Genomic DNA, 24,551 nt, shown 5'->3' with positions numbered 1-24,551 from the left:
CTAAAAAATCATCATTATTGTAACGGTAATTATATTCTGTGAGTGGTGCATACCTATTCTGTGTAGTGATAGATTTTTCATACACAGGATAAGGACTATCTCTAAAATGACCCTCTCTTCTATCATTTGGATAGCTGTTCCTATAAGGAGGGGGGTTAGGGGGGGGTGGATATCTCAGATTCTGTGATTGTTGAGTGTATGGCCTGGAGCTTCCTCCTCTCCCTCTCCCTCTTCCCTTTGTGTTTTTCCCTCTTTTGTTATTAACTTTCCTGAAGACATTTTGATTATGGTAAGGTTGGGGTTCAATAGGGTAGGGGAGGTCATATTCATAAACCGGATTCACTCTAGAAGTACTGGAAGGAGCAGTTTCAGCACTCAATTGAGAGGTTTGAGAATTAGGGGCAGTTTCCTCTACTATGGGAGTGTTTTGCCATTTAAAAATTACCCCTCCATTGAAATCATCCTTATAGCGCGGGTGCCCACGTAGTCACGACATCTGCTGAGGAAGTCCCCGCCCACTGGGACGCAACGCGTCTAGAACGTGACGTCGTGACGTCATCCGCTGCTACTGCGCATGCTCCACCGCTCACACACTGTGTGTCCATGTTCGTTTCCTGGCACTTGTGAAGTGCCTGATATGTAAGTCTGATTTTATTCGTTTTACAATAAACATTTGAATACGGAGAGCACTATGTCTGTCCCTTTTGTGATTACATGCTTATGATACCCACCTGCCATCTGATCATCCGGAGGAGTCCCTTGTCATGTAGATCTCCTTGTCTGCCGATCTTGTATCATTGCCTGATTATCTTTAGGACCAGGTGAGAGGCCATTCGATCTATGGTGAAGGGTTCCAGTATCACACATCATTGTCTGCTGTTATCATCACACCTCTGGTGGATTTATGTCAGTCTTTTTGGGACATTTACTGTTGGACATTTCTTTTTGCTTCCGGTTTATTATATATTATATATTTCTCTGTATGGTCACCCATTGAGTTAGCGCTGCACCTTTTATTATTATTATTACACTGCAGCATACTGCTGGTGCAATCTTAGGGTTCTGTCCATGGCCATCTAGAATGTAACGGAAGCATCTTTTTATGCTAAAAGAAAATCCCTAGGGGTGAAAAATGCAATCTCTTCCTTAGCACTTTCAGTCAGGAGAATAGGCCAATGCCCTTTTGTCAAGTCCAAGACTGTTAGCGAATGGGCTGTCCCCAAGTCTGTCAATGAGCTCATCTGGCTTTTCAAAATGACTGGGCAAGTCAAATTGGACTCTTCAATTATGCCTAACTCAAGCATGTTTTTTTCACTTCCTCACAGACTCCTTTACGCTTTGCTTCAGAAATTCAGTAGGGCTTAGGTTTAACATACCCCAGACACAGAAAATATGTCATGTTACACAACTAAAGTCTGACCAGGTATTTTTTTTTTGTAACCAAACTAGATCACTTCAAAGGGGACCCTACCACTTAAGAGGACTTGTTCTCAACAGGGAGGATCAATAACCAGCACCTGTCACCAGGTGAGAAAGTGTGGACCATGGCACCCTTGATGTGTGTTTTTGTTGGGCTGCTAGGCCCGAGTTAAATTCTCCTTTACAATTGGCTTCACTACTGAAATTCTATCCTGCATTTGTGAAAAATGTTTAATCAGACTTTTGTGAGGTGTCTGCTCTACTTCCCAAGTCTCTTTGACCAGAAGTGCCCTAGGGCTTCTCCCATAGAGCAATTTGAAAAGGGAGTACACCATAGAGGAACTTTCTATGGATTGCAAACATCAAGAACGTAAGAAGTCACAATTTTTCTACCCTTGTCAGCTTTTTTTCAACATGCTCCAAGGTTTTTTAAATTGTTTCACCAAGGCACCCCCTAAGTGTATTACAAGGAGGTTTGGAGATGTGTCACCTTAAACAATTTGCACAACTTCTGGTTACTCATGACATAAATAGGGTGTATTGGTCTGTAAGGCTCTCCATAGGAACTTCTGCTTGGCTGAATACCTGGAGCAGTTCCTAGGTGATATACGTAGCTGATAAATTGCATAGAAGCATTGCCTCAGAGTAATGGGTAGCAATCTTTTTTTTCCAAAAAGATTTTTATTGAAAATATAACATATCCAGAAAATATTATCATCAGGAGATAAGGAGGGGAGGGAAGATCTCCGCAAATAGCATGGAATAAATATTGGAGATTAAGTGTTGTTGGGGGTTGCATTGGGAGCACAGGTGCTCAAATGGAGTAAGTGATCGAGTGATGGAAGAGTCTCGATTAATCTCTTGTAAGAAGTTGAGAAAATAAGTCCAGAACAGTAGAGGGCTGTTTGTGACAGTGGGCGTTAGTTCTAAGCGTTCTAGGAGAGTGCCATTGTGGAAAAATTGATAAGCTAATATGTCTGGGTGTTGACATTGGTGCGTCAGGAATTGTGCAGACATTCCAGGGAGGAAGGCCGGGTTGAGTCGAGTCTTATAGGCGTTAGAGGTCCCGGGGTGGAGGAGATGTGTAGTTTTCTGCAAGTTTCTCTGAAGCAGCAGAGAGTTGGTTTAATGAGAGGGTGTTTTCTGACAGCGAAGGGGATGTGTTTAGGCGACAGCCATGGTGTCGATCGTAGTGGCAAAGGAGAAAAGGAGTCCTCCAGTCTCACCCAATCTTTACATTGGTTGTGTAGTGATCAATCTGCAATTCTAGTGAGATGGCATGCCCAGCAATATTTTTTGAGATCTGGGAAACCAATGCCCGGGTAGCATAATCTATAATTAGAATATACTGATGGCTCTGGGCATACTTCAGGACTGGGTCCACAAGGTCCATGGCAATTTTCTTAAAGGGCATTTCATGGATTATGAAACAGAGTGCAGACAATTGACAAACTTAAACAGGGGTGAACAGTGGTGCTAGATATGGTGATATAGTAGGGGTGCACCGAATGGAAATTTTGGTGCCAAAACTGAAAATGAACGATGCACTAGGCCGAAAACTGAAACCGATACCGAAAATGACAGTTTTTAAAAAATATTTATATTTTTATATACAATTGTATTATAGTCAACTTTTTAATTAATATCATCAATTTAAATTATTACATTTATTGTTGGCCATTATTGGCACATTTAGTGCAAGAAATGTCAAGAAAAATGCAGTCTGCAGTCTCTGACCATCTCTTGTATCATGTCCCCAGTCTCTAACCCATCTCCTGTATCATGTCCCCAGTCTCTAACAAACTCTTATATCATGTCTGCAATCTCTTACTTGAACTTAAACACATTGCTAATGGTATTAGCAAAATTTCCATTCGGTGCACCTCTAGCAGACATGATACAGGAGACGGTCAGACTGCAGATATGATACAAGAGATCAATGCAGCTTCACCAGTGCCCATCAGATGCAGCAGCCTGCCAGTGCCCTTCATGCAGCCTCACCAGTGCCTGTGCCCATCAGACGCAGAAGCCTGCCTGTGCCCATCTGCAGCCTACCAGTCGCCAGCATGTACAGCCTACCAGTGCCCATCATGTATAGCTTACCAGTGCCTATGAAATACAGCCTGCCAGTGCCTGGTAAGCGCAATCTAATGCTGTGTGTCAGAGCTGGATCTGAATCACCGCGCAGCCACTGTAATAATGTCCCGCCTCCTATGACACATGGCACAATGATTCCTGGCATTGGATCAGTGTGCCGTCTATCACAAGAGGTGGTCTAGGAGGAGGGACACTGGGGAGGCTGCATCTCATGACAGGAGTGAGAAGAGCAGGAGTGAGGGGAGACCGACAGTGACGCCCCGGGATGATACATGTGCGGCACCCGGCGGGATGGCCATGCCCCTTTTTCGGCACTTTTTTTCTTTCAGCTGCCTGCCAAAACACCATTTTCGCCCGATATATTTCGGCGGCCAAAATTTCAGTGCACCACTATTATATAGCAACTGGAATATAGGTATACATAAAATGTGTGTGTTAGCACACGTATTATTAAAACATTTGTTAAAACATAAGGTCCATAAATGATCCAAGATCTTGTACGATTAGCACCTGGAGGCAGCTCCCTTAGAGTGAAGTGATAGGCTCTGTGTAGAAATGGGAACAGAGGGGCGCCAGACTGAGTGCGGTATAAATAATACATTTTATAAAAACAAGTAGTAAATCACAGGTTAAATTAGAGTTCAGTATGTGGTGAAAATCACCAGCCCTGGAGTCTCATAAACGTCCTATTTGCCAAATTACTACTTGTTTTTATTAAATATATGATTTATACTACACTCAGTCTGGCGTCCCTCTGTTCCCATTTGACAAACTTGACAAAATTTACAATAATTCTCGATTTCCTTTTCTACCGCAGGCCAGAAACTTTTGTAAAAACGCTTTCAGTGGTTTTCTCAATAGCCAAATGACCTCCCAACAGGTGCCTATGGGTGGGCTCCAGTACCACCCTTTCTGTATGGCCCGTGGGAATAATAGTCAGTGAGAGGAATCATTCCTCATCATTGGTGTCAGTGGGAGGAATCATGTCCCATTGTTAATTTCAGTGGGAGGAATAGCGTCCCAAAGGCCACGTAAATGCAAGCAAAGGGCCACAATTTGGAGGCAGCTACTCTAAAGTAACCTCAGCGTCAGCAGAGGGCTGTCCATTTTCATTGGTTAGATTCCTCTAGTTCTTCTGCAAGAAGAGAGAAAGGAAAAAAATGGGGGGCTCCCAAGTGGAATCCTTCAAATCCAAATTTTATGTGCATGCCAAGGATTCGGATTCAGATTCTATGACTAGGTCTGGTCTAGGTCCCAGAGTTCCAGGGAAGTGTGTCTCAATTATCACATTACGCCGTTCCAAGCTTCATGGTTGCTATAGAATACTTTTGAGTATCATTATTTATACAGACTGCAGTACTGCTTCTAGCCTGGAAGTCCACAGGGACAGTCACCTTGGGCTTCACTGGAGTTACCCAGATGCCCAGGTCTAGCAAAGCAATAACGTGCTTGTCATTCACAATTATTGGACACAAGTGCTTCTCCATCACCAGCACTGCAGTGCATGACATAGTGACAAATACAGTCTGCTGTCCATCTCTGAAAGAAATGTAAGACTGCACATTGTGCATGGACAGTTTGCTGCAACATACCCAAGTTTCTTGCAAATTAAACTTTTAACATTTTCCAAGTTAGATCTGCTGATGGACACTCTTCCCTGGTTTGGAATACCAATCTCCAGACCTCATACCCAAAGTTATCATCTCGGTCTCTTTGCCATGCATACTATCCACTTGCTCTGGAACAGTCTAAATCGGTTGCAGGAGGGGTTTGGGTGAAAAGCTTGTGGGCTTGCAGGAGAGATGATAAAGTACTCAGCTGCAATGTACCCGTCAATAAGCTCTATCAGATGATCAACTGACTTTGGCTACCATTGTCTCACTTATTTTTGGTGGGCAGTTGGCAAGGACCTAAAATAGTGGTCCATGATTACCCACTCAGCTACCTGCATCCCAGAAAGGGAAACTGGTTGCAGCCATTTCAAGGCCAAGAGGATGAGGTTGAACATCTGTGAATGTGGATATTTCTCAACTTGGAAGGACCAGCTGCTAAGTGCTATGTATGAATAGCCCAAGGTAACATCCAGCCATGGTAATATTTCCTGTTTGACCTGGTCATAAGCCACAGCAACTACAAATCATGGTAGGTTTTCTTGCGACTCATCTGTTAGTAAGGGGGCTACCAGTCCTGCCTACTGTGCCTTAGGCCAGCATTCCCTCTCAGCTTACCAGAAAGGCCACTGGGTTACAATCAGCTGTCATGTTGGACAGAAAGTAATCCCTATGGATTATTGAGGCGTTATAAGGGGCACCTATGGCTTTTTCGGAAGAACACTGTACATGCAACTGCACCACTTCTGTAAGCACCTTCGGTCCATTTCTGGATCACCTACACCTTTAAAATATTAGAACCTTTTATAAATGCCTAAGGTCCTTTGCCATATGTAACCTGGGGTTAGGTAGCAGATACAATGCTCCCTGGGATGAGCAACCTTTTCAGGTCCAGATATCAGTCCAATGGCTTCGGTCAAAACAGAGGTGGGTATATTCACGATATGAAAAAAATAAAACAAAAATGTAGTCCTGTCGCCTACTACACATCAATACAACCCTGTCTACCAAACTGAGCAAGCCTAACATTTGTTAGACACAAAATACACAGTTTAAGTGTGAGCTTAAATTTTTCCTTTTGGGGAGAGGGGAGAACAATTGCACAGAGCGGCGCCGAATCTCCTCTTCTCAGGTCCCCCGCTGGCGCTCCTGGCTCCTCCTCTTGGTTAGTGCCCAAAACAGGAAGCAGCATCCCATTGGGGCACTTGTGTGGGCTTCCCTGCTGAGCCCCGCTGCTGTGTCCATTGACAGACAGTGGGACTCAACCTCACACTCCGTCACTGGCTTTGACTGACAACAGTGGAAGCTAATGGCTCCTGCTGCCTCAGCAAAGCCTGTGAGCCCCAGAAGCGAGGACAGACGAGCTGCAGATGTGCAGAGCGCTGGATCAAATGAGAGCTCAGGTAAGTATAAGGTGGGGGGCGGGGGTGAATGGCCAAAACCGATGCCTAAACTTTTTACCTTAATGCCAGGAATGCATTAGGGTAAAAATGTTCAGGGTTTAGAATCACTTTAAGGATATTGTGTTTGTCTATGGTTGTGACTTAGTTGAGGATCAGATCACATTTTATGGCAAATTACTGCAGAAAACAATTACGAGGTGTTTACATACTTTATAGAAAGTATGTATATACAGTGACCATAATGAATAGCCCACTTGACAGCCACTGAATACTGGGTGTGTTTTAAACTGAACAGAAAAACCACTTAAGAGCCTGATCATATATCTTGATGTATTGCCAACTTGAAAGGCTAATTCCATACAAAACAGTTAAGAATTGCATACTAGGCTCCAAGGCTATTATGACTGCAGCACTTCAGCTATTACAAAGCGAAATGGTGTCAACAAGAGAAATGTCAGGCTCAGGGGAGAGATTTTCAAACATTGTTTTATTTATAACCACAGCTAGTGGTAGTTAGATACATTAAACTGAACTTGTTCTTAAACATTGAAGATGTTGGGTGTGCATGCGCGAGAGATCCAAGGTGGCCGCTTGAGCCCGGACCTCCGCGCCTCCCCAGACCAACGCTCCCAGCTCCGCTTGCCCCAGGAAGGGCACCAGTAAAGGGTCCCGCCACCCCAACCGCCAGCGATCACAATAAAATGAGCAATTCGGCTGCACGCTGAGATTTAGGTCCGCAATTCAAGTCATCCACCCGAGCCGGGTGTACAAAGATTACCACCGCGGTCGCATGCAGACACTCAGCTTTATGCTCCCAGTATAGACGGAGCCACAGAACTAAGGCAAGTGCTCACCCCAGCCTCGCTAACATACGCTCCACTTCTACCTGGGAACTGCCAGCAGGCCATAACCCCCTCACCCACCTCCACAGAAATCGCTCATTGGACACACCATTGCAGACCAGGCTTTCTCCCCTGCAGGGCCTGGCAGGCCCAACTACCCTGACTTCACCACACCATGCCTACACCCCCAAGAACACAGCTTTAAGGTGGCAGACCTATATAACAAAAACTGTCAGCTCTCCTGGAAAGGGGATTAGCCAAAACGGCGGCCAAAATAACGGGGTACATAAAATCAGACATGCAAAACATAGGAGACCGGATGGAAGCAATAGAAAATAAATTGAAGCTTACTGCCACAGTCTCTAACCAAAACACAGACCTAACCCAAACATTGCAGGATCAACTAGATATCGCTTTATCGTGCATAGATGACTTCAAAAACAGATCCAGATGGTATAATTTTAGGATCTATGTATCTGCAGCAACCCAAGACCTGATTAAAACCCTGTTACACAACATCCAGCAACAGCGTCTATAATTGGAAAGAGCTCACAGAGCCCTGAGACCCCCCCAGGAAGGACGGTTCTCCTAGAGACATAAATAGTCAAATTTTATTATTTATTTATTATTTATTTATTTCAGGTACTTATATAGCGCCGTCAATTTACGCAGCGCTTTACATATACATTGTACATTCACATCAGTCCCTACCCTCAAGGAGCTTACAATCTAAGGTCCCTAACTCACATTCATACATACTAGGGACAATTTAGACAGGATCCAATTAACCTACCCGCATGTCTCACCATTACGCAATAAAAGAAGCTGTCATGAAGCAAGCTTGCGCGTTACCCCAGGTAACCTGTCAGGGCCACACAATCCAGATTTTCGCTGACCTGGCACCCTCAACCATTCAACGTAGACGCACCCTGAAGCCATTACTGTCTGCCCTGGCCCAGAAGGACATCAAATACAAATGGTCTTTTCAAAATGAAAATGATAATATTGCGCCAATCCCAAAGAATATATAAAAATCTGCCAACACAACAACTAGACAAATTGTGAATCAAAAGTAAGAAATACAGTGTGGCGCTAAAGTGAACTTGTTCCTCGTTTGGGCCAGACCTACTAAAATATCAATCAGAGGGCCAAACCTACCCAATGAGGTATTTAATCAAATAGGATTTTTTTAAATCCTGTGGAGAAAAAAATAATAAAATCATTGAATAAACACCCCTATAGTCTTCCTTATCAGGTGTGTATGAAATGTATCCAATAAAGTACAACCAGACAAAAAGCTGATTGTATTACCCTAAAGGGGATATCTGTGTTGGGATTAGTAAGTGTGCTTTTTAATCATGAAAAAAATATTAAAAAAATAAAATAAGAAACGTGATGTTCATATTAAAATTCGTGAATCAACATCTAATGTGCTAAAACGTGGTTCAGCAAACGTGTTTGTCTGTTTATAACAGGTGTCGTACAAGGTACGTAAACTATATTAATATATGTAAAAAATAAAATATAAAGAAAATATATCTCAATACAAGTGCAATCATATATATAAATGATGTTCATAAACACACTCAATTGAAATCAGATGTGAGTCCCAATGCTGAACCTATGAAGGGACACCTAGATACTTGGCCGCTTGGGCTTCCTTTGAACAGCCAGGATGGTTTCCGTATATTCAGATGGTGAGACTGAAGATATAGGTATGTAAAAAATACTCTTACCAAGAGTGGTGGACTCCCCAGCCAGCGGCTTTGGAGTCAGAGTAAGCTTGTGGTCAAACGAACGGCAATGAATGGAACGCTGCTTCATCCGCTAGTAGAAATGCTGGAAGGTGGGGGTCTCCACCGGACGGTCCCCCACATTACAGTGCTCTAATCACCATACAGCTCCTCCGGTGGAAAAATCAAAGGAGAAACTCCACTTAGCGTGAAACTGCTTCAAAAGGACTTTAATAAAAGCTTTGCAATAAAAGAATTACACTGGCTCATGGATCACAACAGAGACCAGGTATAGTAAAGATATATTGGCCCATAGACAACAACAGAGGCCAAAGTGCCAAAACATATAAAATCAATAAAAAAAGCACTTATTTGGTCGTGGCATAACAGGCATATCCAACCCGACGCGTTTCGTCCGCTAGGACTTCAACTGGGGTGTACACCCCAGTTGAAGTCCTAGCGGACGAAACGCGTCGGATTGGATATGCCTGTTATGCCACGAACGAATAAGCGCTTTTTTATTGATTTTATATGTTTTGGCACTGTGGCCTCTGTTGTTGTCTATGGGCCAATATATCTTTACTATACCTGGTCTCTGTTGTGATCCATGAGCCAGTGTAATTCTTTTATTGCAAAGCTTTTATTAAAGTCCTTTTGAAGCAGTTTCACGCTAAGTGGAGTTTCTCCTTTGATTTTTCCACCGGAGGAGCTGTATGGTGATTAGAGCACTGTAATGTGGGGGACCGTCCGGTGGAGACCCCCACCTTCCAGCATTTCTACTAGCGGATGAAGCAGCGTTCCATTCATTGCCGTTCGTTTGACCACAAGATTACTCTGACTCCAAAGCCGCTGGCTGGGGAGTCCACCACTCTTGGTAAGAGTATTTTTTACATACCTATATCTTCAGTCTCACCATCTGAATATACGGGAACCATCCTGGCTGTTCAAAGGAAGCCCAAGCGGCCAAGTATCTAGGTGTCCCTTCATAGGTTCAGCATTGGGACTCACATCTGATTTCAATTGAGTGTGTTTATGAACATCATTTATATATATGATTGCACTTATATTGAGATATATTTTCTTTATATTTTATTTTTTACATATATTAATATAGTTTACGTACCTTGTACGACACCTGTTATAAACAGACAAACACGTTTGCTGAACCACGTTTTAGCACATTAGATGTTGATTCACGAATTTTAATATGAACATCACGTTTCTTATTTTATTTTTTTAATATTTTTTTCATGATTAAAAAGCACACTAATCCCAACACAGATATCCCCTTTATGGTAATACAATCAGCTTTTTGTCTGGTTGTACTTTATTGGATACATTTCATACACACCTGATAAGGAAGACTATAGGGGTGTTTATTCAATGATTTTATTATTTTTTTCTCCACAGGATTTAAAAAAATCCTATTTGATTAAATACCTCATTGGGTAGGTTTGGCCCTCTGATTGATATTTTAGTAGGTCTGGCCCAAACGAGGAACAAGTTCTTTTTTTTTTTTTTTTTCTCTGCGCCACGTCAGTTAACTATATCCAGAGACTTCCTTCAGAGTAATGTTCATGTATGTCTCTAATCCAGTCACATCATTGTGGCCATTCAAAAATTATTATTTTTTTTTTTTTTTGAAAGGTATTGTGTAACCATATACATTTTAGTGTATAATTGATTATAAAAGTGCCGCGATACAAGTATGGAGCCTATTTCCTGCCTCTCAGGATCAATTGGCCACATATCCTCGTATTACTATTATATGTGTTTGTGCATTAATACTTCTCTCGCTGGTGCACCCCCCCCTCCCCCCCACCCCCCTTTTAACCCCCCCTTATTGTACCCCCATATTCCTCGGGCGCATACTTTGGTCAATATTACTTTGATACATTGTTGTCTCTCGACTCTAATCTATAAACTACTACTCGCTCAGCCTCACTCCTTTAATGGGGAGAACAGGTAAATTCAGTACTAGATAACACTGCTGAAGGACAAGGCATTGCTTGGATCCACGGGTTCCACATTTTCGCAAACTTATTATGATTGCCTAACCTAGTGTAGAATGTTCTTTCGCTCCACACAGTGGAGTTGACCGTTCTAATCCAGTCTTCCGGGGTAGGAGGAGTTTTTGATTGCCATGACTGTGCAATCAGTTTCCTGGCCTGGAACAGGCATCTTGCTGCCACTACCGCCGTGCTTCTATCTCCCAGACTGTTGGTGACGTATCCCAGCACACAGGTTTTGGGATCTAACTCTAAGTTGGTTTTAAACGTGGTATTTATTTTCTTTAAGATCTCGGGCCAGTACCTGACTAGTTTTGGGCACCTCCAGAACATATGGATTAGATCGCCTGTATTTCCACATCTAGGGCATTCATCATTAGCTCTGTGACCAAATATAAAAAGCTTTTTCGGTGTATAGTAGGATCTATGTAGCAGCATCAGGTGGGAGACTTTTTGCGCGGGAGAAACCGACACCTCTGGTCCAAGTTCCAGAATCCTTTTCCACTGTGTGTCCGTAATTTCCCCCACGTCAGCCGCCCACCTGTCCCTGCCCCCGGGAAAGCCTGCCTGTGTGTTTATTTTCTTTATTAATTGGGTATATATCACTGTAATTAACCCCTTGGAGGTCTCCGATTTTATTATTGTTTGTAGTAGTGGGATCTTGCACCATATGAGGGGTTGTCTTCCGAACTGTTTACTCAAGGCGTGCCTGATCTGTAGATAGTTAAAGAATACTCGATTTGGCAACCCGTACTCATGCCTCAGGTCCTCGAAGGGTTTCAGAGTGTCCCCCTCGTATAATTGTTTCAGTCGGCTTATCCCACTCTTTTCCCACAACTTGTTTCTATCCATTGATAATAGTTCCTGCAGGAACCTGTTGTTCCAAATTGGTGAGTATTCCGAACTTCCCTTATACCCCATTATTCGCTTAGCTGCCTGCCAAACCTTAGTAATCATTTTAAGTGTTGGGATCTCCCGTTGTAACGAATCTGCCTCCAGTGCTTCAACTAATGAGCTATGAGGGCTTCCCTGTAGAATAATTTGGACACTTTTGCCTCCCCCTCCATCAGTGGCGCATCCGCCAATTTGCTGCAGCTGAGCAGCCAAAAAGTAGGCATACGGGTGGGGGATCGCCAGTCCCCCCTCCGTATCGGGGCACTGTAATTTTTGTAAGCCTATCCTGGCCTGCCCTTTTTTCCAAATTAGTTCCCTAAAGAGGGATTGAATTCTTTGGAACCATTTCTCCCCAATCCACACTGGTGAATTGTGGAGCAGGTATAGCAACTGGGGCAGCCATATCATTTTAATCAAATTAGCCCGACCCGCTGTAGAAAGAGGAAGTCTACACCAGATATCGCACTTTTTTTTAAATTTCAGTAAGAGAGGGACCAGGTTGTCCTCAATAAACTCTTCAGGGTTCCTGGATAATACAACGCCAAGATAATTCATTTTCCCCGTGACTCTTAATTGAGGTAGGCTCGGTGGAATAGGGTTGGCCAATGGATCAATCGGCAGAAGCGATGATTTCTCCCAGTTGATGGTCAGGCCTGAGAACTTACCAAAGTCCTCCACCAAATGAACCACTTTCTCCAATGAGGGGCTCGTGTCCCCAAGGAAGAATAAAACATCGTCCGCAAAAAGCGCTATTTTCTCTTCCTCGCTGTTCCTATGGTAACCCTGTATTTCGGCCGATAATCTTACTGCTCCCGCCAATGGCTCCATAGCTAAAACAAACAGCAAAGGTGACAAGGGGCAGCCCTGCCTAGTTCCTCTTTCAAGGGGGAAGCTTTCCGAGAAGTCGTTATTTACCTTGAGTATTGCCTTTGGATGGTTATATAGGGTTTTTAACCAATTGATAAATACGGGGCCAAATCCAAACCTCTCCAGGACCCACCAAAGGTATTCCCACTCCAGGCTATCAAAAGCCTTGGCGGTATCTAAGGACAATATGGCTCTAGACCCCTCGTTCTCTGCCGGTACCTGAAGATTTAAGTAGGCCCTTCTGATATTGGTACTGGTGGACCGACCGGGGATAAACCCCGATTGGTCCGAGGAACAAGTTCACTTTAGCGCCACACTGTATTTCTTACTTTTGATTCACAAATGGTCTTTTCAGTTTGCAGTAAAATTCTCCTACATGAGCCAAAACCATGCCTTCTCCAACTTCGCAACAGAAGAAAAACTACTACTAAACCTGATAATTTCTCAGGACTCAAAAATGGAAACATCCTCCTCCTCTTCAGGATCCACTAAGAGACCCCCCCACCCCATTGACCCCCCTATGGTCCAAGATGACAGAAAGAAAATCGGAAGACAAACAGTCCTACCTGAGGTTCCACTTCAAAAAGCTCTGATTCAATCAGCTGTCCAACATGATGTCAGATCCTCTGACATTTGACTTAAGTCCACCGGCCGGTAAGGGGTCTTAAACCCTTTCTCCACTGTTGTGGTCCTTGGCCACTTTAAATATTCGGTTCAGTTTCACCCCCCCCCTTTTTTTTCTTTGGTTATTCTAAGGACGCACCCAGTTCACAAAATGTGCGGGGTGTGTCCTATAGTATCCGGCTCCCCCCCTCATCTTTCCTACCCCCACTTTACCTACCCCCCCACCATCCCTCTATCCCCCCCCCCCCGGATTTTTTACCCCTCAACTCATCACTGCTCCTACCCTATTACATCAAGGATTTGATACTCCGAGAAGCAAGAAATCCCCCTGGTGGTGAATCTGAAGGGACAAGTTTTCTTCTGCTAAAACACTTATGTTGATTTTTTTTTTCTTAAATCAGCGCAAGTTCCCAGTTTATTCTGTCATATTTTAGCGTTCCTTCCTAATAACTATTCTTATTACAGCTATATAGTAGGTTTTTTTTGGGCGCCCTGGTCTGGGGTGGTACCCATGTGCCTTCGCCTATTCCTTGAACCCAGTTTAGCCTTCAGGGTATAGGACGTCCGAGATTTTTCACTCTGATATATTTCATTGTTCTTTGCGTACAATGGCTCCTGGGGATCCCTTCTCCCCCCTGGGACCTGTCAACTTCTTAGGGAGAAGATCTTCTCTTCTTTCTCCTCTATTTCTCCATCTTTCTCTTCATGTTTTGCCTATCATGCAACAGCTAACAAGTTTATCTCTGGCAGATCGTCTCGGCTCCTGGCTTCCGAAAAACAAGAACTCTTTACGGCTCAAAGGGAGGGGGGGGTGGTACGGGGGACGGACTCCAAGTTTGCTTGAACACAAAGACTTCCCACGGTAAGTGACAGTGAATGCATCTACACCCCTCCCTTCTTGCTCCTATGGCTAGCTCCGTACTATACACCATAAAGGTCACCTCTCACAATGTGCAAGGCTTAAACTCTCGTCTTAAATGCAGGAAAATTTTTAACTCATACAAATCCCTCAACCTGAACTTCAATGATGCAGAAGACTCACTTTCTGGGTCGGTACAGTCCTAAGTTCCTGCATGCGCACTTCTCTAAATTTTATCTCGCAAATGCAGAAAACAAAACCACAGGAGTGGCCATAGCCTTTGTGAAAACGTGCAATTTTAACTGGACCTCAGAGTTTAAAGACACGGAGGGCAGGTTCATTTTAGTTAAGGGCAAATGGGAAGAACAAATGTGCTCTCTCCACAAGAGACTTCACGCACTACTCTGCTTCTCACCACGCATGCCAGAATTGATCACATCCTTATACACATGCACGCAGTCCCTTTAGTCTCTCAATCCCGAATCAGTGACATAGTATTATTGGATCATGCAATAGTAAGCATGACCATCTGTCTAACATCCCCTAAATCAGGACAAAAACCATGGAGAATAAATGAGAATTAACTTGACACCTAAGACGGAATCCCTCTATGATAGCAATTACCCCCTATGTTCTGGAAACTAGAATTAGAGCTCAAGGCCTGGAACAAGCACAACCTCTCCTGGATTGGATGGATAAACTCTTTAAAGATGACTTTACTCCCCAAACTCCTTTATCTGTTTCGCTCCCTACCCATCCCAATCAAAATGGGCTACATTAGGGTCTTCCAGAGTAAGATTCTGAAATTCATATGGGGCAAGGGAGGTTACAAAATAGCACAAAGCTCTTTGTACTGTCATAGGAAAAAGGGAGGGTTAGGTCTTCCAAAATTAATCCAATACTATTTTGCAGCTAGTCTAGCACAGATCTCAATCTATTCCAGATACGAAAAACCAGATTGGGTCCAAATTGAAAGGCAAGCAGTTCCCCATCACACTTTAGACTTTTTAATGTGGTGCCTCCCAAAATCCCATCCACCAATAATGTCTCCAACCCTTTCTCACTCCCTAGCCCTATGGGACCATTTACGCAAGCCTAAGTCCCTAACTTCAGCTAGCAAACCACTATCCCATTTGTTCAATAACCCTGACTTTCCCTCAGGCCTGAACATTCTAGCATTCAAATGGTGGCTGGACAAAATCCCCTTTCATGACTAAATGGGAAGAGGACCTCCGATTCAGCTGGAACCTGGAGAGCTGGCAGACTGCTTGCTTTAAATCCTTTAAGGGCGATTTAAATACATCCCTCACAGAGGCCAGTTTGAAGGTGATCTCTAGGTGGTACTACACTTACTTCAGATTGGCCTCTATGTACACCTCAGCTGATTCCCTGTGTTTCAGAGGATGTCAACTAACAACACAATGTCAACAACAAGCTCGCTGGTAGCCAGGTACCTAGGTCCCCAACGATAGCTCTACTCAACGAAAAGATTCCTAAGACACCTTAAAATAATCTGAGGCTAATCCACTTTATATTAGTGGGCGCTGAACTGTAGCTAAAGCATTGAAACTACCAAACATCTCCATTAAAGCTGCCCAGTGGAAAATATCATAGATAATGTACCAAGAAAAACTTTTCAGCATACTGTTTTGTTTGATTCTCCAACAAAACTTGATGATAGACAATGTCAACCCCTATCTCCTCTCTCATCTTTTCTTTATACTTCCTACTCCATTCTATTGTTCTCTTTCAATGATCTCCTAATAAGTAGGATGACAGAAGTTTATATGGAAGTTAACAGATGCGAGATTCAGTTGCATATAGGAATTTCTGGTACAAATTATATCAACCAATGCCGTGGGGAGGGATGGAGGGATGGAGGGATTGGTTCTGGGGTTGAGACCCCCGCCTGGCACAGCTTGATCCCCTTGGGGGTGCCAGGCGTAAAAGGGGACTCCTCTGGCACACCTTGATCACACCACAGTAAAGTTCTGTTTACTCTTCCAATGCCCGACGCATCATACAGCATATTTAATGTAAATGTATTAGGCTTCAATGGTAACTTTATAGATTTGCAATGTACTATTGAAGTCGATTTACTGCTCATATCCCTAGCTCGCTGAGCTCTTCCTAGATTCTTTGGACTTCCTCCAGTTGTGTAACACAATGCACCTCATCTGTCATTCCTTTGTGATGCATGTATATTTATGTTAAACTTCAAAATAATAAAAAAAATTTGATGTAAACATTGAAGATGTTTTACCACTCTTCCAAGTGGCCAAGTAGTTCAAATGAGTGTCTGGAATACAACAAAGCATTTATAGCCAAAATATCCCATCACAGTGGATTGTGCTAGGGCAGATAGCTGGTCATCCAACAACATAGTAGGTTTGTGAAACCACCCTATTTTTTTTTTTATACATAATCTAACCACCATGTTGCTGTGAAGTCTGGAACAGATGACAGTTCTGCAATCAGCTTGCATTTGAGATCAGCTTGAGACACATTTGAGATAATTTATTTCATTGATGGGTGTATTTGGCCTATAGCTGACTTAAGCTGCATAATGCTGCTTTTCCATTCCCAGTGATTAGTGTGGGGAGAAAAGGAATTCTGACCTGAGCTAAAACCTTTGACATAGGCCCTTAGATGGCTAGTGTCATAATTCTTCTGAATTCCTCTGGAGAGCGATCCAGACATCTAAATAAGGCCTAAAGAGTACATAAAATACTACATATTATTAAATTCTCACCTTCTGTTGCATAGAAAGCTGCTCCTGACTTGCCACCTCTAGCTTGCCATGGCACACAATGCGCAAGGGAGCGAATGAAATCTTCCTCGCTACTTCCCAAGATAACTTTGCGCATTCTGTGAAACTCTCCAGCATAATAAATACGGCAATAAAATTTTGCATTAGCATCTGAGAATTCTGAAAAAAAAAAAAAAAACAGTTACTTATCAAAGCAATGCTTTCTTACCCTTCTTAGAAATGTGCAAACAAGAAAAATCCTCCAAAAAGCCAATAGGATAGGTTCACCTCTTTAATAGGTTACGGCCATGTTTAAGGTGTAACGTAACATGTTCAGCACCCCTCTACCACACCCCCTCCCCTTGTGACAGCAGGTGAGAGTTTCTCTCCTCTACAACTGCTGTCACATTTTAAAATTGGCACAGATGTGCAGGGCTCCGCCCTCAGAGCCGCATCATTCATTTACAGGGATCTGTTAATAAACTCCCATCTGCCACAGATGTACAAACTCGTAGTTTCATGTAAAGCGGTAAGTGCGCTAATGGTCCATCACACTCCCACCAGCTTTCAAACTGAAAGCCTGTACAGAAGTACAAGTAGAAAGCTGCAGTGAGAATGTGAGAAGTCTAAAACCGTTACTGCAATCCACTGATCAGTTACAGTACTTTGCAGGCTCCTGTACAAAACAAAAAAAAAATGCAATAACTTTAAAACTAAACTCTAGGGGGGGCAGGAGGCGGAGCCTAGCGGAGCAGACATGCATTGTTAGAGCTCCACACCGCTGAGGAGAGAAGAGAAGGACAAAGCGGAGCCTGCAGGCTCAAAAGGTATCCATTTGAACCTTTTTGCCCCTGGGAACAAACTGTGAAAGTTTGGGCAGGAAATATGGTACTGGGAGGAAACCGTGGCAGAAATAAAAATCACCTCACAAAGAGCTCACAGGCACTCACTGCAGCTGAAGCAGCTCCAGTCACCTCACAAGATACAGCATCAGGGCGCTCTCACAGACAGAAAATGTCACAGCAAGACTCTCCATTTGAGTCAGATACAGAACAAATCCTCTCACAAACTTCTCCACAAGCCTTCTCAGCATCCCCAGTAATATTGTTACAATTTGAAAAGATGCTTCATAAGGCTTTATAACAAACCTCAGACCAAATAACAAAAAGCCTAACCAAAGAAATAAGAGAGCTGGGAAACCGCACCGCAGCCCTAGAAATAAAAATGGATGAAATTGAAATTACAACCCAAGAAAATATAACAGAATTGGAACAATTAAAAAAAGAGAATTTAATACTTCAAACTAAGCTCGAAGATTACGAAAATAGAGCCAGACGTTCAAACTTGCGCATAAGGGGAATACCTGAAACTGTGACAGACCTGCAATCTACTATTACTGCTCTATTACAAGAACTAAAGCCAGATATCCCTATTGAACGTTTAGAACTGGACAGAGTACACAGAACCCTCACAGCCAAAAAGAAAGATGGACCCCCACGTGATATAATCACAAAATTTCATTATTACAGAACGAAAGAACAAATACTAATTGCTGCAAGAGAAAAAAAGGAACTTAATTTTCAAGGACACAATTATCAAATTTTTGCTGACCTATCCCAACTTACTATTACTAAAAGACGATCCATGAAACCCCAACTAATGGAACTGCAACGCCACAACATTATGTATCAATGGGGTTTCCCCTTTTCAGTCAGATTTAACTACCAAGGTACAATTTACAGAAGCAGATCAGCAGATGAACTACAACAAACCCTTTTAAAATTAAATCTGACAGAACCCACACGCAGAAGAATGGCATCATCTTCACCTTCAGGTAGCACCCAGAAAATTTCAGAACAAAATGGGAATCATCATTCTCACAAAAGAGGCCGTTATGCCACATCATCCATGGACCAAGAAGATTCAATGGACTGACATCCTAATTCCTGATATCTCTTCATTTATTATACTAAGAGATGGTTCTCTATAAAAAACCTATATTTATAACTGAATGTAACTGCATTCTGATAGTCACACACTGTGTGGGATCATGTTACATTCCAGTTATATTTCTTATTACTTCTGATTCATATAGCCTTAGAATATATAAGTGAAATAAGGAAATTCTTGTTCAATTATATATTATCAGGTAATAACAATAGATTTATTACTTTTTAGGACAAATATGTTCAATAATCCAGAAGTAATGGAAGCTTTTTCTTTCTTTTCTTAAAACAAATATATTATTACCTAACTAGTTCCTAGAATTATGTTTTTGTTTATTCTAATCTGAAGCAATATAACCTCAATTTTATGAGTTAACATATCTAAACAGTTGCATATGAATAAAATATGTAATTGTTTACTCTAAAAGGGTTAAAATCCCAAAATAATTCAAACTATCTTCATCAATACCAAAGTTATTAACAGTACCTTTCTAACTGAATTATTTAGCCTAGGGCAAGACTAACCATATACAACCACCCTGGAATAAATAATTTCAACAAAAACTATATTCTGCACTCCAATTAATGAAACATCATTTTGATGTCTTTTGACATAGCACTTCTCTCCTGTAAGCGGAAGATCCGTGTACCCCCATTAGCCCTCCTCATTCTCCCAACCATATTATGTGGGAGTGTGACGAAGGCACTTATTCCCCTGAGAGAGATATTTATTCTCTTTCACGGGTAAATTGTGATTACTTGAAAAAAATAATTTATACAATGTATCATCTAATCTCATATGTTTTTTGTTTACTCTTTACTCCAGAATTCACTGGTTTCTTTTCTATCTATTCATCTCTTCAGTCCACACGGGTTGATCTGCGCAGTCAGCTCTGCATAACAAAAAGTAAGTCAAAACTATTTGATCTATTGCCATGGCACCACTGAATATACTTTCCCTGAATGTTCAGGGAATAAATGTCCCTCAAAAAAGGACCAAAGCCTTCCGTACTTTTCATAACAAGAAGGCTCACATAGTATGCCTCCAAGAAACACACTTCACCAAAGATTCTACTCCAAAATATATTTCTCCTTTTTATCAACAAATTTACACGGCTTCTGCCTGTACCAAGCAAAGGGGAACTCTAATTGCATTTCACCGATCCACACCATTCACCTTATCATCAGAAATTAAAGACCCAGAAGGTAGATACCTGATACTCATGGGTTATATAATGGATACAGCAATCACGGTGATTTCCTACTTCGCTCCTAACAAACAACCTACACCATTCCTCTCACATATATTACAAGTGATTAATACACACAAAATAGGAACAGTGATAATGTGTGGCGATTCGAACCAGGTCCTCCTCCCATTTCTAGATAAATCACCTTTTACACCATCCAAAATAACCTCTAGATTACCTTTTTCTCAACTTCTTTCCAAATACAATCTGGTAGATTCGTGGAGAGAAAGTAACCCAATGAAAAAGAAATTCACTTATTTCTCGCACCCTCATCAAACCTTCACCAGAATAGATCATATTTTTCTAACAATAGGAATGATACCAGAAATTATTGCATCAGATATAATTCCGATTCCGTGGTCTGACCATAATGCAGTATACACTACTATAGCCTCAGCCATACCAAAAGCGCATGACCCAACGTGGTACTTACCGGACATAATGCTCAAACACCCACTACATCAGAAGGCCATTGAACAAGCTTTAAAGGAATACATATCAATTAATAATACAACAGACATCTCCCCAATAACACTGTGGGAAGCTCATAAGCCTGTCTTGCGTGGTACAATACAAAGACAAATGGCACTATTTAAACGGGAACGCAAAAATCTAGCAAAAAAACTAGAACTCAATTTTAATGCAGCCTACATATCATTTCAAGATAATCCATCTCAGAGTACAAAATCTCATCTGGAAAAATCTAGATTGGAATACGATCTATTTCTCACTGAGTCAGTTGATAAATCCCTCAAACGCTCCAAACACAATTTCTACATGAATACAAACAAACCAGGTACATATTTGGCTCGGGCATTAAATTCAACTAACAAATCTTTCAAACCAATACGTTTGAAATTATCAAAAAATGTTTACACTTGTAATCCAGTTAAAATAGTCCATAAATTTCACTCACATCTCGCAACTTTATATAAGACAAACAATGAATTTAATCCTACAGAGGCTGAATCCTTCTTCTCAAAAATAACCTTACCTGAGTTATCTCAGAATCAAAAAAGCAGTTTGGATGAGCCTATAACTATAGATGAAGTTGCAAACGCCATAAAAGACCTAAAACTTAACAAAAGACCAGGCCCAGACGGCTACTCAGCTTTATACTATAAAACATTCTCAGAAATACTCTCTCCCATTCTCACTGAAACGTTTAACAAACTTCTAGATGGACATTCTTTTCGGCAAGAAACACCAATGGCAATTGTTTGTATGATCCCAAAACCCCTTTCTGATGATACTTCCTGTGTGAATTATCGGCCTCTCTGTTAAACCTCGATATTAAATTATTAGCAAAAATAACAGCAAAACGCCTTAATAGCATTATAGGAAAATTAATACATAGAGATCAAGTAGGCTTCATGCCAAATAGACAGGCAGGCGATAATATACGCAGGGCAGTGTTATTGGCACATATTGCTAAAAAACGGAAAATTGATGGATTTGCAGCCCTATCCGGCCTTATGATTAATCCTAAGAAATGCCTAATGCTTAATATTTCACTCACAAACATGGAATTGATCCCGGCTAGGGCTGCACTCCCATTCACATGGGCAGAAAAATCAATCCCATATCTTGGAATTCATTTAACAGCATCTCATTCTGACTTATTCTCAACCAATTATCCTCCTGTATTAAGACAGATCACAAATCTAATAAAACAATGGTCGCAACTTCCTTTATCCTGGATAGGGAAGATTAATGCAATCAAAATGACTATTCTACCCAAATTGCTTTATCTATTCAGAGTCCTCCCTATTCCAATTCCTTCCTATTTTTTGAGAATAGTACAAAAAAGAGCAACTTCGTTTATATGGGGCTCTTCTAAACCACGTATACCTATACACACACTACATCTTCCCAAAAATAAAGGAGGCCTGGGATACCCTAATTTTACTAACTACTACAGAGCAGCACATTTGGCCAGTCTGTCCAAATACCATGCAAAACAGGAAATCCCATTATGGGTATTTATAGAGGCTTCAGAAAATGACCCACTATTAATATCAAATTTATTATGGCTTGATCCTAAAGACCGCTTTAAAATTCATAATCCCATAACTAAACACTTCTTATCTCTCTGGGATAAACTAAAAACCAAATATCAGTTACAATCTCCACACAATCCTCTCCTTTCTTTTATCAGAAATCCGGCCTTTTATCCGGCATGGATCTACCCAAATTCTTTTAAAGCTTGGACAACATCAGGCATTCAGACACTAAATGACTTCATAGCATCTAAATCATTCCTTTCATTCCCATCGCTTAGAGAAAAATATGATCTACCAAACTCTGAGATATTTAGATATCTCCAAATCAAAAATTTCTATACACCATTCCTAAAGGGGGATACACCATTATCCCAATTATCCATTTTTGAATCAATCTGTACAAAAGATCAATTTGCTAAAGGTACAATTTCATCACTTTATAATCAATTATATGGAGTAGCAAATCTTAATAGACCCTCTTACGTTCAGAGGTGGGAGGAGGACCTGGGACGAACTTTAGAAGACACGGACTGGTCTAACATATGGCTCACATCTAAGTCATCTTCACCCAACATCTTAGCACTGGAGACAAATTATAAAGTCCTAACTCGCTGGTACCTTGTACCCGCTAGAGTGGCAAAATATTCACCTAATACCTCAGCTCTTTGTTTTCGAGGATGCCCAGAAATAGGCACATATTTACACATATGGTGGACGTGCCCAGTAATCCAAACCTTCTGGAAGGAAGTCTTCGTGATTGCATCTAAAATATTTAAAAAAATAATACAACCAGATCCATATTTAACTTTACTTAATCTAAAACCGGAATGGTTAACACTCTCTCAATTCAAACTTATGATCCAACTAATAACGGCTGCAAAACAAACAGTGGCCAAGGCATGGAAATCTCCTACATTGGTACTAGCAGAAACAATTCACAGAATGAATAATACAATGTCCCATGCTAAGATGGTAGCCATCGATCAAAATCAAATTCCAAAATTTGAAAAACTTTGGCATCCTTGGATAAAACAACAGTTCCTGTCAAACTTCAATGACTCTGTCCTGTTGCCATGGTAACAGATTAAATGACTTACAGAGACACCCATTCTAAGGCTTCAAAGAGAACTAAAAAGAATAAACTGACGAGCAGGACAACCTTGTGGACCATACCTCTACCTTTCAACCCTTTTTCTTCTTTTTCTTTCCTTTTCTCCACCTTACGATTAAAGCTCATTATCAGAATTTATTTGACCTATATACACTCTACTTGTAAACAATATGTATAGTAGGTATAAATCATTTAAATACCTACAAAAGTAACTAAGGAAAGGATATATATCTTTAATTTAGGTTTACGTAAACCCAATGTTTAATATTTGAAATTTCATTATATTTACCTATAGAAACCCTACTGTAAAACAATGAGCTTACTTTATAGATCCTTGTAAACTTACTTTATGTATCTTTATAACATTGTATACTCAATAAACTTCTTTTGACAAGGAAAAACTAAACTCTAAGATAAGCACTTATGGTCTAAGAACAAGAGTTGTGCATTCTTCCTTGAACCATGGCATGCTGTGTGTATTTCTTCCAGATGTGCATATATTGTTCCTGTAATAAAGAACTGTCAATGCTGCTCTCTGCATGGTGATGGGCCTTTTCTTTGCACCCTCATGTAGTTTTCCACAGGCATCCTGTAATGGAGCTCCTGGACGCCTCCCACAGCTCTGCTCAGGCTATGTACAGCAAAGTAATGTCATTGATACTTTTACAACGTAATACCCGAGTTTGCAAGGATATTTGGTTCACACAAAGTCAATTTATATCCCTCGTGGCTATTGACTATTTATTTTGTCTCAGAGGATTCCTCTACCTATCCATTTGTTGACACATTTTATGAATTACCACTATTTTATGCACAGTCACTTCATTTATGTGCTTTCACTGTAGTTTATTTATGTATTGAGGTTAATACTGTTTCACTTATGCACTTCAGTTAGTATTTGATGTATTTATTTTTTATCATCCCTATTTATTTATTCACTCTAGTTAGCGCCACATATTTCATATTATCCTATTTATTTTCTGTGCGGGAACATTGCCCTATGTGTGGCGGCTTCTTAGACCTCTTTAATTGTTTTTATTCACTTTGGTTTTGCGCATTAGTTTTTCTACTTTACTATATTTAACCACTTCAGTCCCGGAAGGATTTGCCCACTTCCTGACCAGGCTGTTTTTGC

The 24,551-nt window shown here is 41.3% G+C and overlaps 1 protein-coding gene across 3 annotated transcripts in view; it reads right to left on the bottom strand.

Moving 5' to 3' along the window:
- The window catches only part of PIKFYVE (phosphoinositide kinase, FYVE-type zinc finger containing), a 455,233-nt gene that overhangs the window by 58,380 nt on the left and 372,302 nt on the right, over positions 1-24,551 (bottom strand). For all 3 annotated transcript variants that reach the window (XM_073633422.1, XM_073633423.1, XM_073633424.1), the window contains one exon: positions 17,110-17,286. In XM_073633422.1, coding sequence (XP_073489523.1) covers positions 17,110-17,286 — 177 coding nt within the window. The remainder of the gene's footprint in view (positions 1-17,109; positions 17,287-24,551) is intronic.

The sequence above is a fragment of the Aquarana catesbeiana genome, linkage group LG06, assembly GCF_042186555.1.
Source record: "Aquarana catesbeiana isolate 2022-GZ linkage group LG06, ASM4218655v1, whole genome shotgun sequence".
Taxonomy (NCBI): domain Eukaryota; kingdom Metazoa; phylum Chordata; class Amphibia; order Anura; family Ranidae; genus Aquarana; species Aquarana catesbeiana.
Note: the sequence above shows the minus strand (reverse complement) of the source record. Positions and strands in the feature narration are given on the sequence as shown.